The sequence below is a fragment of the Cucumis sativus genome, chromosome 6 (assembly GCF_000004075.3).
Source record: "Cucumis sativus cultivar 9930 chromosome 6, Cucumber_9930_V3, whole genome shotgun sequence".
NCBI classification, from domain to species: domain Eukaryota; kingdom Viridiplantae; phylum Streptophyta; class Magnoliopsida; order Cucurbitales; family Cucurbitaceae; genus Cucumis; species Cucumis sativus.
This window is the reverse complement of record NC_026660.2, coordinates 13,506,230-13,521,857: the sequence shown is the minus strand read 5'-3', so window position 1 is coordinate 13,521,857 and position 15,628 is coordinate 13,506,230. Positions and strand designations below refer to the sequence as shown.

General features: G+C 31.5%; 1 protein-coding gene across 1 annotated transcript; it reads right to left on the bottom strand.

The window, feature by feature from the left end:
- Positions 1–6,901: 6,901 nt before the first annotated feature.
- Positions 6,902–8,878, bottom strand: LOC101205926 (transcription factor bHLH30). Its single transcript, XM_004149325.3, has 2 exons — positions 8,284–8,878; positions 6,902–7,700 (listed from the first exon to the last, which is right to left on the bottom strand). Exons 1-2 carry the CDS (start codon positions 8,551–8,553, stop codon positions 7,212–7,214), a joined length of 759 nt encoding a protein of 252 aa, XP_004149373.1. The 5' UTR covers positions 8,554–8,878; the 3' UTR covers positions 6,902–7,211.
- Between the last annotated feature and the right edge of the window lie 6,750 nt (positions 8,879–15,628).

Below are 15,628 nucleotides of genomic sequence, written 5' to 3'. Positions count from 1 at the left end.
CGTGGCCAACGACTGTGTCAGAGTTGGCATCAGTAAGTAATTTTGGGCAACGGTTGCCTGTTCAATTTAATGAACACGGGCAACCTGTGGGAGCCATATCTAAGAAAATGCAAACTTACATTGGTGTGTGCGTTCGACAACAGATTCCTATCACATACAAATCTTGCAAACAAGTTCCAAAATGAGTTGAAAGATAAAATCTACGATTGTATAGCGGTATGAATTCTATAATTACATTTTTCTTACAATGTAGTTTGATTTCCCTAAGTCTAAATATGTTTTTCTTTTTTCTTGTGTAGATGTCGTTTGAGTTACATCTCAATGCTAGACATTCTATCCTAATGTCTGCATCAAGAAAGTATCGAACTTTCAAAACTACGTTGACTTAGAAGTATATACTTCCGTTTAAGGATCAACCATCATGTTTGTAGTTTTCTCCTAAGATCTATTCTCATATTAATCAAGAAGATTGGAAATCCTTTGTGGACGCTAGACTGACTGAAGAATGTGAGGTAAATAAATTTAATTACATGTTAACTTTAATGTTGGTTTGGTATGTAACTACAAACTAATTTTTTGTATAGGATTATAGTCGTATTCAAAGGGAAAGAAGATCAAAATGCATATACAATCATCACATTGCTAGTAAGGGATATGAAAATCCTGCCGAAGAATTAGTAAGTATTTCTAATTGAATGAAATAATTTATCTTAATATGTTTATGCTAATTAAATATATATCTTTAGTTGCATAATATAACGCGTGATCTTTCCTATCGTTCAACTCTTTGGAAAGAAGCACGAAAAGAAAAAAACAATGATTATTTTGATGATGCTACTCGAGATTGTGTCTCTCGGATTGTAAGTTTGCTTATGATTTACTTATATACAATATTTAATCTTTTGTTAACTTAGTTAATGAGAATATATTTGTATTGTTCTATAGGATGCATTAGCTGAAACACATAGAGATGAGGACATATTGACTGAGGCATTGGGTTCTAAGGAGCATGGTGGACGTGTAAGTGGCATGGGTGGTTTTGCCTCTCAATCACTATATATTCCAAGACAGTGAAAAGAAAAGAGAAAATTGTAAGTTCTCAAGTTGAAGTATGTCATATAGAAGATGACTCAAAAATCAAGAGTTACAAGAAAAGTCATAATCACTCAAGATCGTCCATCGAAAGTGTTAACATAGATTTTAATGCCGATGAGGATTTAAGCAACACACCTATGAACGAAGAAGTGAAGGTAATTAATTTTGTTGTCACTTTTAAAATTTTAATGTTTATAAGATAAATTTTTCTTAATGATGCATTTAATACTTGTAAAGGGAACACCGTGCAAATTGGCTATAGAAACGATTAATAATATTGTTGCAATAGCAACCGTACTTGATGATAGCAATGTCGGTCCCAATGTTAAAATCTTGGTGGACTTGCTCACGGGAGGAGATTGTAGTATACCTATTCCAGTGAAGGGCAAGATAGAAACCTTAAATTAAGCATTAGGTAATATTTTTGAATGGCCTCATCGACTTGTTTATGTGATTCATGACAAACAAGTAAGTCTCTTTTTCACTATTGAAGTTTTGATATTATTTGTGGTTGTATTTTATGTTTTGATATTATTTTGTTTGTGGTAGGAGCATTCAACCCCAAAGGATGTTCTGTATTCTTCAAATTACACAAATGTTAATGGAACCATTAAGATCTTATATGGACATGTCGTGAATAGTATGAAGGATGTAGATATGGTTCGCATCTCAATGAATGAGCTAATATTCGGTAAAAACAAATTCGTTTATTTAGCTCGTGAGGACTTGCTCCATTATTGCGGCATGGTAGAAATAGGATATATGTGCATCCTAGCATATGTTACATAAGTAAACATCTTTTACTCATCTTTATGTCCAATACTATAACTATAGTTATTTTGTTCCTTTTTAATTAAGGTTGCTTTTACTTAGATATCTTTGGGATGAATGTGATTGTGGAAGCAAGTCTTTTGTTATTAACCAAGCAAAAATAACATCACATATCAAGGATCGTGATCTCCGATCCAGAAATTTTGCCAACCAGTTAGAAGCGGCTACCTTGAAACAAATAGTTCTAATTCCGTATAATACTCGGTAAATAAATAAGAGGAACACATTATTATGTTTTTCAATGAGGTTAAATGTATACTCACATTGAAGATGTTTATTGTAGTTTTCATTGGATGTTGCATGTCATCGATCTTCGAGAGAACTGTGTTTATGCTTTGGACTCTCTTCGAAGTAAAGTTAACGAAGACATCCATGGAGTCATAAATGTGTAAGTGTACTTACGATTTACTTCTTATTTCACTTCATTGTCTTCTAATTCTAGTTATGTTTCCAAATGTATAGAGGATTAAAAAGATGGCAAGCTAAGCATGATTTACAACATTATCGGTCAACTCCGAAATGCAAACCTATAAAGGTAATTTGCATTGACACATAATTATTTTCAATGAATCATAAGAATAATTTGTATGTAATTTATATACATGCAGTGACCTCGTCAATTGGATTCGGTTGGGTGTGAGTATTGTCCAAAAGTATATACATGAAATCGTGCATAATTCTAGTACTCCCATCACTAGCCTTGTAAGTTTCTACATTCACTTTTTATATGTTACAATTAAATAAATCAAAATAAATTATCTAAATTTATTCTTTTCATACCTTTCTTTTTGCGTAGTTTAATACAAAAAGTGCATATAGGCAAGAGGAGATTGACGAGATTCGCACAAAATGGGCAAGCTTTGTTAGCCGATTTGTGTAAGCTTTATGAATAGGTGTTGTATTGTATTGTTTTAATTGTTGACTTTAGAGTGTATTTGTTGTAGTACTATGTGGAAAATGTGTATTAGTGGATGAATTTGTTGTACACATACTTTAATACTTTACATATTATTTACTTGATTGATATGTGTATTTCCGTAGTATTATGAAAATGTGGAAAAGTGTACTTCTGTAGTTTGCCATGGAAGTGTGGAAGTGTATGTGTTGGTTTTGTAGGTGTCTTACATGTTGAATTCTATAGCTAAAACATATTAGTTTGTCATGTAAGTGTGGAAGTGTATGTGATGGTTTTGCGTAGGTATCTTACATGTTGAATTCTATAGCTAGAAATAATATTAGTTTATCATTGGATGTGTGGAAGTGTATGCTGGTTTTGTAGGTGTTGATCTTCTTCCTTGCAGGTGAAATAGAAATATTGGTTTGCTATGGAAGTGTGGAAAAATGTATATGTTGGGTTTTTAGGTGTTGAATTTTGTAGCTAGAAATATTATTAGTTTGCCATGGAAGTGTGGAAGTGTATGTGATGGTTTTGTAGGTCTCTTACATGTTGAATTCTATAGCTAGAAATAGTATTAGTTTGTCATTGGATGTGTGGAAGTGTATGCTGGTTTTGTAGGTGTTGATCTTCTTCTTTGTAGGTGAAATGGAAATATTGGTTTACCATAGAAGTGTGGAAGTGTATGTGCTGGTTTTGTAGGTTTCTTATATGTTGAATTCTATAGTTATAAATAGTATTAGTTTACTATTGGATGTGTGGAAGTGTATGCTTGTTTTGTAGGTATTGATCTTCTGCCTTGCAGGTGAAATATAGAAGTAATAGATAAGGTTTGCCATGCAGTGATAGACAGCTAGCAATCGTGCAACAATTTTTTAAATATTTTTTTAATATACGATGACGAACATTTCATATCGTAATTCATGACAAATAATGTCAATTTCGACACCATAAAAAATAATTTAAATAAATAAATTAAAAAAGCAAATAAGGCTTCGATGTTAGTTTAAAAACGACATCAAAGGAAAAACGACACTAAAGGTCAACAACAAAAAAATGTCGGTTTAAAACCGACATTAATGATGCCTTTGATGTCGTTTTTAAACCGACATCAAAGAAAAAACGACAATAAAGTCCTTTAATAACGCTAGCATAGATGTCAGTTCCGAACCGACACCAAAGGTCATTAATGTCGGTTTTAAATCGACATTAAAGGATAAATTTCTTCTAGTGTTAATTAGACATTCAAAATTTAAAATTCATCCCAGTGTAATCTCTTAATTTAATCTGGTTAGAAAAACATGTTAGTACAAGTTCAACATTTCATTGTTTAGCTAATTAGGTCATTGGGACCATTGATCGAGGTTCCCAATAATTGGGCTAAGAATAAGTGTAAGAATCAATTGAAACTTTGCTAGAGTATCTTGAGACCAATTCCTCTCATCTGTTACATTAGAATGTTCTCAATTAGGTGCATCTCTTGTTTAGATTCTTGTATTTTATGTACTTGTATCCATCTATCTGCCTTTCCCTCCCTTCCAACTCTCTCCCATTTATCATTTTAATCAAATGTGTGTTTAATTCAAGTTATTTTCATGCATCCCTATAGTGCTACATTTTAGTAGTAGTGGTCTGCATGTTCAGGTGAACTATAAGTATTATTTTACCTAAAGGTTCTTTTGGGAGTGACACCAAGTGTAAAAACAACCTTTATACCAGTGTTAGGGCTTTTATCTCTATAGATTTAATTATAATTAGTAAAGATGTTACATTCATAGAGAATGAACGGTTATGCAAAGGAAACAAGTGACAATTGGAGTTACTAAAAACCCTACCACTAGAACTGATGTGGAGAATCCTAAAAGTTTACCTACATAAAACAATGACCTAAGAATGATTCAAAAGAAGAAGAGGTTATAATAGGGAGAAGTTGAAAATTTTGAAATTCAACCTATTTGAGTCAATATTCATTAGCTAGGGATAGACAGAGAAGGGTGATTATTCCTCCAGCTAGGTATATACTGAGACTATGTGAATCTAGTTCTTAATGCTACTATGGTCCCAAATCACCAAGAGTCAACTACTTTTGAAGAGGAAGTAAATTGCCTTGAAGCTAGAAGTTGGATAGAAGCTATGAGTAAGGAAATGCAATCACTAAGTGTTAATGACACTTAGACCATACCTTTTATTCTTAAAAGATGCAAATCAATAGCATCTAAATGGATCTACAAGTTGAATGAAGGTGTTACTAATGATGAAAAGCCTAGATACCAGGCTAGATTAGTGATTGAAGGCTTTACACATAGAAAGGGCATTGATTGCACATAAATTCTCACTATGGTCAGATATACCCCTATAAAATTCCTATTAGTGGTTGCTAAATAAACTAGATGTCAATAGTGCTTTCCTAAACGAACATCTAGATAAAACTATATATATGGTGCAACCTAAAAGATTTGAGGTTAAAGGGAAAAAAGATCTCTATTGTCTTCTAAATAAATCTTTCTATAGACTTAAACAATCTTCTAGATGTTGGTATAGAAGGTTCAATAACTACGTAGAGATCATTAGGTTCCAATGAAGTTTCAATGATATTTGTGTCATCTATGTTAACTTAGCTTCCTAAGAGGACAAGGAATGCTTACTTCTCTATGTTCATGATATTTTATTCACACCAAGGATTAAAGAAGATATTACTCATGTATATAGTTTATGCATTTATTATAGATGTAATGTTCAAGCCCTGATTTGAAATTCATATGTGAATCTCACAATAAATTCAATGAAAGTGAAAATATCATACACATGAACTATAAAACTAATTATAGATTCTACTTACTAAAATAATTTGTGATATGAACATTTTCAAATATAGCAAAATGAACTATACTTTTTCATGAAAGTGGATGATTTGTACAACTTGATATACTAGTTTTATTAAGTTTTATCATTTTCAAATCTCTAATTCTAGATACATTGAAGTTGCTTTAGAATATGTAGTTTTCAATCACAAAAAACAATTTTAATTGATGGATCAATTGCAACAAGCTTGAATCACAAATGTAATTGGAATGCTTTTGATCGCGCCTACTTAAAGTTATGAATTTCGTCAATTTTTTTGTTACTATTACTTTTACCTCTAAAGGTCAAGCGATAGAAATAAACGTCAATGTCAAGATTGATAATTTTTAGCTGTAACAGTTACAATAATTATGGTCTTAATGGTAACTAGAATGGTAACAGTAACAATACAACGTAATTCTCATGCACAATCAAATTGAACACTTTCAATTCATTAATCAAATTGTGTTATTTCACTAGTACACATGCAGAACACAAGTAAACAACACAAAAAATAATTAAATAAGTTACATATTCTCGTTAATCTATCAAGTTTTTCATTGGGATGAATGTAGCATAAATTGTTACTATTATCCACCAAAATTTGAGGGTGGGGCGAGAATAGCCATTTTTTACTAGCGTTCAAAAGCATGTGAATTAGTGACATTAGGACATAAGAATTTGAAAGAACTTTATAGAATAGATTAAAACATAGTCATCTCAACAGTCATAACAAATACTGTTTACAAGAATCCAAAAGAAACTCAAATAGTATAATTCATTATTTTGTAACTCAAACCAAAGTATCTATAATCTTCGTTGAATCAGAAGTTCACAAGACATATAAGAATGGATGATCGTACGAATACGGGAAGATATGCAAAAGAATGAAAAGGCCAGGAAAAGAAATAGGAAGCAAATAAAGAGAATAATAGAAAGAATGCTATGAACAAGGCAGTCTACTTTAGTTTTAAAGTCTGCACAGACCTATCATCAAGCACATCAGCTTTGTCCCACCATCACATTATTGTCTGTCAATCCTTCATAACTCTATTAGATTCACAAATCTTTGGTGTACAAGTACAAAAAAAAAAAAAAAAACTGAGGGACCAAATTTCAGTGAACATTTTCGATGAAATTGAAGAATATTCAACTGTGTGTATTCATACATTTTCTGTCACTATGATCACATTTCCAGTCGTCGAGAGAAAAGGGAAGGAAGAAAGAGAACACAAAGAATTGGTAATGGTATGGTTACTTTTAATTTTTACATTATATCACTGAACAAAGATACAATTTCCACAAATATTCGTAAATGAATTCAGAAGATACATATTTGTAACACAATCTATTTAGTCACTCCTGTCATTTGAAATGATGGCTTAACATATTAGTGTAATTTGTATGCCTCCCTTGTACTATTCTAGTAGATGGATTATTCATCATTATCATTACTCATTTATCACCACAGGCCTGTTTCTTGAGTCTTATGGACATATATTAACTCAAAATTAAAGAGGCAAAAAACCAGTACAAAGAAATCATATGCTCACCAGAAATCACCCATGGAAGATGAACTTGATGAATTGAACAGAGAAATTCGCCGTCTCTTGTTTGGAAATGTCATAAATGAAAACTCTTGTGGATCCGAGAACTTGTTAAGCACAGATTTGATAGCTTGGTGCACGGAGGTCTCAAGGAACCGCCGCAATTCAGTAGTTTCAATGTTTCCTTCTTTGCAGCTGGTTAACACAAACACATTCTTCATCCTGCCATTTAAGGTAGCAATCTCTGCCCTTTGTATAATCAGATCCAGTGCATGAAGTGCCCTTCTTAAATCAGGTAGCAATCCGGGTTTATAATCACAACACAGCGATGCTCTAATCGAATATGGCACTCCATTGAATCCATCTTCCTGTTCAACTGTTATTTCATCACTTTCTTCTGGTATGATATGTGCATCACTAACTTCTGCAGCAGCTCTTTTCAGCACATTCAAATGGCTAATTACTTCAGCAAGAAGTGTTGCTTTGTCCATCTGATGATTGAATAAACACAGAAAGTCAGAATGATAATCATGGCAAGCATAAAACAAGACCATATCTCATAAGAGTTCGCTTGAACAAAGATAAAGAACATACTGAAAGAGATACTAGAAATTGTCTTATATCCATAAATAAATCTGGTCGGTGCATTAAATATGGAAAATTGAGAAGTAACTTAACAGAAGCCTTTAGATAGATGATGTCTTCACCATTCGTCAACATGAATATTCATTCATACAATTTAAAGTCAAATGAATGACATCATGTCAGCTAACACCAAAACAAGTAGATGCTGTGAATGAATGAACAAAAGTCATGACAGAAGTTTTCTTAAACTAGAATAAGTTTACCCATTCCAAAAATTCTCAATTATCTTATCATTTTAGAGCAAACAAGACATAAATGACCCAACAAGCATATCCTAATTAGAACATTTAATACGTCCTTACCATAAACAGTGTCTTGGACTAATCTCTCCTTTGTTATATTATTAAAGACAAAACTAAAACCCCAAATTGAAACAAAGCTCAATCAAAACCCCTAATAACTAAAAATGGCAGGAAAAAAAGACCCCACCTTCTTCCCACCAGGAACAAGACTTCTAAGAATCCCAAGATGGTCATTGATTCTCGCTCTACGCCTTCTCTCAGCCTCGCTATGGTTCTTCAGCGCCGCAGCGCTCCTTTCAGCTGGAACCCCTTTACTCTCGAGCTTCAATGGAGCCTCCACAAGCTCGTCCCTCTCGCTATCGAGCACTAATGAAGAAGTGGAGACCGACCCATTTCTCATTGACGCAGAGTTAGCGCAAAACCCATCATAAGAGTAAATCTGAGAGAAATGTCCCATGAGCGAAAATGCGCAGTAGGGGAATTGAAAAGGGTATGGAAGATTGATGGTATGACGGTCAGTTACAGAAGAAGATCAAAGGGGTATTTTCAGGAATGGAAGAATTAGAAAAGGGAAGACGGACATTGTGGTGTTGGAGTTAGAGAATTGGGTGGCGAACAGAGAGATCTTGAAGGTGCGTTAATGGCGAATGAGTCAGCGTGCAATAGGAAGGAGACAAGTAGGTCGAGTGGGAGTGAGAAGAAAAGAGAGGGAAGAGGAAGAGCAAAAGTCGTGGATATGATTTAACAGCGGAACACATTAATAATGTTGCAAATAAAGGAAGTGGAAATTGTTCTTACAAGGAAAAAAAAACAATTTTTTTCCAATTCTAACACCCCCATGGAAATTATAACTTCTCTATACTTCGTCAAATAATTCAACTAATATATATAGATTATGAAAAAAGTTCATGGATAGATCCAACTCTATTGTTGATTGAGCTAAAAAAAAAAATCTACTATTACTTAAGATGTTATAATTCATATTAATAACTTAAAGATTTATGTATTTATCATTTTCCAATAAGCATGGGTACACAATGTCAATATCTATTATTATTCATTTGTTAATAGATTGCCCTATAATAGTTGGAGTAAAATGTATATGGCCATTCTAGTTGAATAGTTATTGACAACCTAGAAAATAGAACTCCTTCTTACATTCTTTAAAATTCAATTTCCTTGTGCTAAGAATCCAAAAAGAAAATGGGTTATCTATGTTCATATTTATAATGTTTAAAATATCATTGTCTCAATTTATGAAAATCTCAAAAAAAAAAAAAAAAAATTTGATAAAATGATAATGTCATGAATAATTTTAGAAAAGTTATAAGAATACAAACTGAAATAAAAGCATTCTAATTAGTAAATAAATACTCTACACTAAGTTAAAATGTTTATCGTTTGTATTATATATATATATTCACTTTAATAACATATTGTAGCTTTTATATATATATATATATATATATTTTGTAGACTTTTAGGTAATAAATTAAAAACCTGGACGAACCTATTAAATATGTCAAAGTTCAAAAATCTACTCTAATTGATTCTATTTTTCTAAAAATAAATGTTTTTAGTTATTAATTATAAATCCATGTGTTACATGAAATGAGATCTTTTGGATTAATTAAACTTTTCAAGTGCGTGTATTAGAAACATTCTTTATTTGCAATCTACCCTCAGCTTATTTCAAATGAGTTATTAATAAGTTGAGTAAAATTTTTTGGTTAGATGTTATATTCTTTTTCATACAATAAATAAATAATTATCTTGGTGATGATTAAAGTTATAGAAATTAGATATTCTTCCATAACATTTTAAAAATTAACAAAATAAATTAAAATATTTATAAACTATAACACATAATTTGCTATTCGTAAATATTGTGTCAAATTTGCTATTTTTGAAAATTTTCCTATTCTTCATCTATAAAATGGTTTTTCAAATAAAAAACACAAAAATCGCACTTTAAATGAACAAGACGAAAACTGTGTCTTATTTTTTAATTTCTATTATAATTGTATTTTGTTACCTTTATCACAATAAACTCTTTAAATTGTTTAAATTAAGTTATTGACTGTTTGATTAGGTACTTTTTGTTTTTTTGTTTTTTTGGTTTAAATTGAGTGTTCCGACTTGGTAAATGAAAATGGTAATTTAATAATTGATCTAATAAGTTTGGGGTATTTAATTAGTAGCATGCCTATTAAATGTTATATTATATATCTTTTTAGGTCATAGTTGAAAAAAAGAAGGAAAAACACACATAAACCAGTGATTTGTACTTTATGACTTCTGATATATATATATATATATATATATATATATATATATATATATATATATATATTAAATTGAAAATAGTTTAATTCATGTGTGTGGGACACAAGTCTTGATAAAATATATAGAATTTCAAGTCAGTTTTTTCTATTATGCGATTCATATTTCCACTCAACGATAAGGTTATAGATTTGAAGGAGGTTTACGATTGAAATTAGGCCAATGAACTGAAAACTCTTCCTCCAGGAAACTAAAAACGGTTAAAGCAAAATAATAATAATAATAAATAAATAAATAATGTTAAAGCTTCTCATTGGTGACTTGCTCCTATTCAATTTACTTTTTAGCCTTCTTTTTTAAAAACAGTAAATGGCAAAAAGATCACCTCTTAGGTAGGGTGGACTACACCTTTTTGAATTTTTAATTTTAAAAATTAAACCATTTGTACTCATCTACTTACCCTAAACAAAAAGGAGCAGGTTTCATCTCATGACGTTATGTTTCCAACTCCCTATTTAGTTAAGTCTCAAGAACCATAAACTTATTGAGTCAACAACTTAACTCGCACTCACTCGTACAAATCAAAGAACAAACCTCACAAACATACAAAACTTCATAACACACTTAGAATTAAGATCTAATCAAATATTTTCAACCTATGAAATATTGATCTAATCAATTAACGAATTTATAAAAAGAGATTATTAGCATGCATGCAATTTAGTCTTATATCCAAACTCTTTGTACACTCACATTTTATCACATGAATGATTTGGATTAAACTATTTGCCTAACTATATTATAAAGTGGATTGTATCATATAGTGTCACTATGATAAAGCACCCAACCCTTATACATTATAGACCTTTAAGTTATAAATTATTTTTGAACATCATCCACATGTATTGTAAGGTCCTGATTGCGTACCACCAATGCGACAAAGACCCTATGACAATAATACTGAACGAAGGCAATTTTAACCATATAATATATAGTCTGCAAGAGGAATATGTGTAATGACCTAACCCAAAAAAAGGAAGTCTGGTTGAGGAAAAATCATTGGGGAGAAATCATTTGGATAAGAGTGTAATGTGCTCCATGATGAAACGTGCAAAAAATGGAGGAAAATGGCGATATGAAGAGAAATACCTGTCTAAGTTATATCGCGCGAAGGTAATCGACACAATAAGAATAAGTAGCAAGGAAGAGGCATATGTTGTATATTAGAAGTTGGGCACTTAATATAGTAATGCAAGAAGAAGTACTTATACTTAAGAGAGTTTGGCGGAAAGTAGGTGTTCTGTTGACGAGACTAGACGATTCTATGGGGAAAATAAATGTTTGTTGCTTTCCGAGAAGATAAGGAGAGTAATGAATTTTAAAGATTTTGGTTTCCTAAGGAGAGATAAGATTGACGTTTCAAGGGAACGTCCAATCGCCGCTGTGTTTTAGCCTATGTGTCGAGTTCAGATAGGTTGCATGATGCGGCAAATCAACGAGAAGACACGTGTAAAGTATTGAAACAACTCTTGGATGTAGGAAGTCACTATAAAAAAACAAAGGCCGAACGGAAAGGGAAGTTTTTCTTTCTCTTGGAAAAGTTATATTTTAGATGAAAATAGAAAGGAGAGATTCAAAATGCTAAACAATCGGTTGTGTGGGAACAACAAAACGAGAAGAGAAATCCAAAAGCAGGAAAGAAATGAGTTGGGACCAAAGTATATAGGTTGTTAGCCATGTTGGAAAACGAACTAGGACTAGATGCAATGGAATTAACATTAAAAAAATTTATCTAACCCTTAAAGCGCAACAGACCATGCATAAACAATTAAATCGCGAAGAAACATACCTATATGCCAATGTGAATTATTATTCTTCAAGTTTGAATTGTTTTTGTTATGAACAGACGATCGATCCTTCAAATTTGTATCACCAAAACGCTTCAAAACCACTAGTGTTCTTTGACAGTATCCACAAACGAACTAGGAATTCGACTCCTCGAATTTGGGTTTACTAGAACCCCATAAAGTGAGAATTTCGACTTTCTCTATTATTTCTTTGTGTAGAACGAATTTTATATCTTTGTTTGTATTTGATTCTACATAAAATAACACTACAAGAAAGGGGGCTCTCCCAACGCATAAAATCATCGAGAGATATATGAAAAGCGTCGAAAAAGGCTTTTCCGATGCACAAATATATGTCGGGACATAAGTAAGGAAAAATGGGTCGGGAGTTCCTAACATGTGCGTCGAGAGTTCTTAGACATCTCTCGACGCTTGAAATTCAAATTGAAAATTTGAAATTCAAACTCAACTTCAATCTCAACTTCAACACTTCAAATGTAAATTCCTAAAAGCTACAACTAATTCAAAATCCTAACAACACTTCAAATTTAATGTCAATACTAAAACCTACAAATAATTCAAAATCTAAATACTAAAACTAATTTAAAATATAAAATATAAAACTAATTTGAAATCTAAAATCTAAAACTAATTTGAAATCTAAATATTAAAACTAATTAACTAAAGCAAAACAATAACTAAACTAAACCACTTACCGATATATGGAATGACGACGATGACGACAACGGAGACGACAATGTCGATGAATGCCCTCTTCTTCTTGATCTCCCTTTTGGTCTCCCTCTCCCTCTCTCGGTTTTCTTTCTCTTTTTTGTTTTCATTCTGTAAAGAAGGGAGTTAAAAAAGATGGAGAACTCCCGACGCACAACGAAAACGTCGAGAATAGCACCCTAAACCCGACACGATTAGGACACGTTAGGAATCCTTAAACATATTCCCGACGTTGTTGACACCACGTCGGAGGAAGGCATAATGTTCAACTAATGATCTACCCTTCCTCCAACGCAACATTGTAGACGTTGGGAATGGGTACCCATTTTCCTGACGCATCTGACACTACGTCAGAGGAAGGTCAAACGGTACAATTAATTGTCTGCTCTCTTCCGACGCTACACTTTCCACGTCAGAGAATAGGGGTCCATTTTTTGATGTACCTGGCACCACATCGGAGGAATCCTAAACCATTCCGGCCAGTTCCAACGCTCATATGTCTACGTCGGGGGAATGCCTTCCCTCGACGTGCACCAAGATGTGTTGGGAAACACCAGCTTCTACCGATATCATGTTTTTTGACGATTTTTCCTACGTTAAAAAACTCTCGATTTCTTGTAGTGTAAGACCCTTAGGGGACGTTTGACACGCATGTTTGGAAACAAATGCTTGAGAATTAAATGTCTATAGGTTTATTTCATGAGGTTTTGATGTCTAGGTATTACAAATGTCTATGTTTGGGGTGCAAGATTTAAAAATATGGATTTTCTAATGCTTGTGTTTAGGGTGCCGGTTTTGAATTCCTAGACCTAGTTAATTTGTTTAGTTTTTTTTTATTAATTGTATGTCCTAAATTTATTTTGTATCAAAATTTTAATTGATTTTTTTATTTTGTACTTCTAATTTAATTTCTTGACTCTATTGATTTTAATAACAATAATATAAAAATGATAAATTTTAATATTATATAACAATAATTTTGATTGCAGTTGCATTAACATGAATGGTCTAAGTAGAAATATTACAAATCATTCACAAAATATAACAAATTATTTAATCGGAAGGAGTTTATGAAAGTTCGCAACATTAAAAATGGTCTAATATGTTTCAAAATAAGCATAATAAAAAAGGTCATGCAAAAATGAAAGTCAAGTAGAGTTACATTTAGTCATAGTTATGGTTGTCTTTGTATGATACACATGCAATGTATTTTAAACCACTTTTATCAAAAGAGGTCTAAATAAAAATGATTGTTTAAAATACGTTTTCTTAAGTCAATCCAATAAATCTTAAGTCTTCTAGTTAAATTGACTAACGGAAAAAAATGAAAAATGTTATTAAACTAAAAATAAACCATGATATATATATGTGATATAATTACAATTTTCACTATATTACCAATATATTAATATTTGATTTATACTCAAGATCGCAATATATAAGTCATCAATTTTCACCTTGGAAAAATATAACAAAATAAACAAAATCTCCTAAAATGAAGGAAAGATAAATTTTAAATAAAGAATAGAAAAAAGATTATTAAAAAAATGATATAATAATAATAGTTATAAAAAAAAATCGAGAAGAAAAGAAAATAGAAGAATGAAAAAAAATGTGTATTTTAAAAAATATTATTGTGATTAAATCAAAGACGTATGGAATGACTCGGAGAAAAAATTCAAAAATTCATTTTTATTAATTTTTCAAAGTTTGTAGCAATTGCAAAAGTGGTGGTTGGAAGTTCGTCGACCGAGTTTGTGAGAAATGACATCTAGTGGTCGACCGACAATGGTCACTAGGGTGGTGTTTGAAGTTAGTCAATGAATTTTCTAGATTGAATTAGAAGAAAAATGTAATCCATGGGCTTCAATAGTGTTTACTATTTAATCCCATGGAAAAGAGTGTAGGAAGCATTGGTGAAGACAATCATTGATAAATGGAGAAGACAATCAACGGTCTAGGTATTACAAATGTCAATTCTAAGACAATTAAGTTGGTCGTCGACCATCAATATGATCACTTGTAAATAGGCATGAGATCGATAATTAACGATAATGATTGGTTATCGTCGATCAAAATGTTCACCTTATAATAGTAACATCCAAAGTTGTAGGTCACAAGCAATCAAGATAACTCGTCACCGACGATCTGAAGGGATAAAAGTCCACAAGAGCGAAAGATTTTACAGAACCATTCTTCAAAATAATTTGACAATCCCAAAATACCAATACATTGGCAAAACTTAGAATCAAAAGTTTAAATAAAAATTAAGCATACTTTAATTTTAATTTAAAAGATACAGAGAACTTACTTTAGTTGACGTATATCTACAAACCACTGAATCTCTAAATTGGGACACCACCAATCGAAGACTTTCCTATCCTCTAGGATGATATTGGTTTTTGGAAACCATTTTCAAATTTGAGAGAAACTATTTTCTTTTTGCAGATAACAAAATTGTTGACTTTTTTTTTTCTTGATTAATTCATTAAAGAAAAAAGTTTTATTTTAGATATTTAATAATTCTCTTTCGTTCAGGGAATAAGAAAGAGTAGAAAAGAATCGTGAGATTCTATTAATTTAAAAAATATTAAATTAATAGATATTTTTAATCTATTAATTAATTAACCATTAATTAATTAAATCATATTTAATTAATATTTCGTTTAA

What these genes read in the sequence shown, in the direction of transcription:
- LOC101205926 (XM_004149325.3), bottom strand. Translation starts at nt 8,553, where the DNA reads ATGGGACATTTCTCTCAGATTTACTCTTATGATGGGTTTTGCGCTAAC. An exon ending in TTGTTCCTGGTGGGAAGAAG is followed by an intron (nt 7,701 to 8,283) that starts GTGGGGTCTTTT and finishes TTCAATCATCAG; the next exon opens with ATGGACAAAGCAACACTTCT.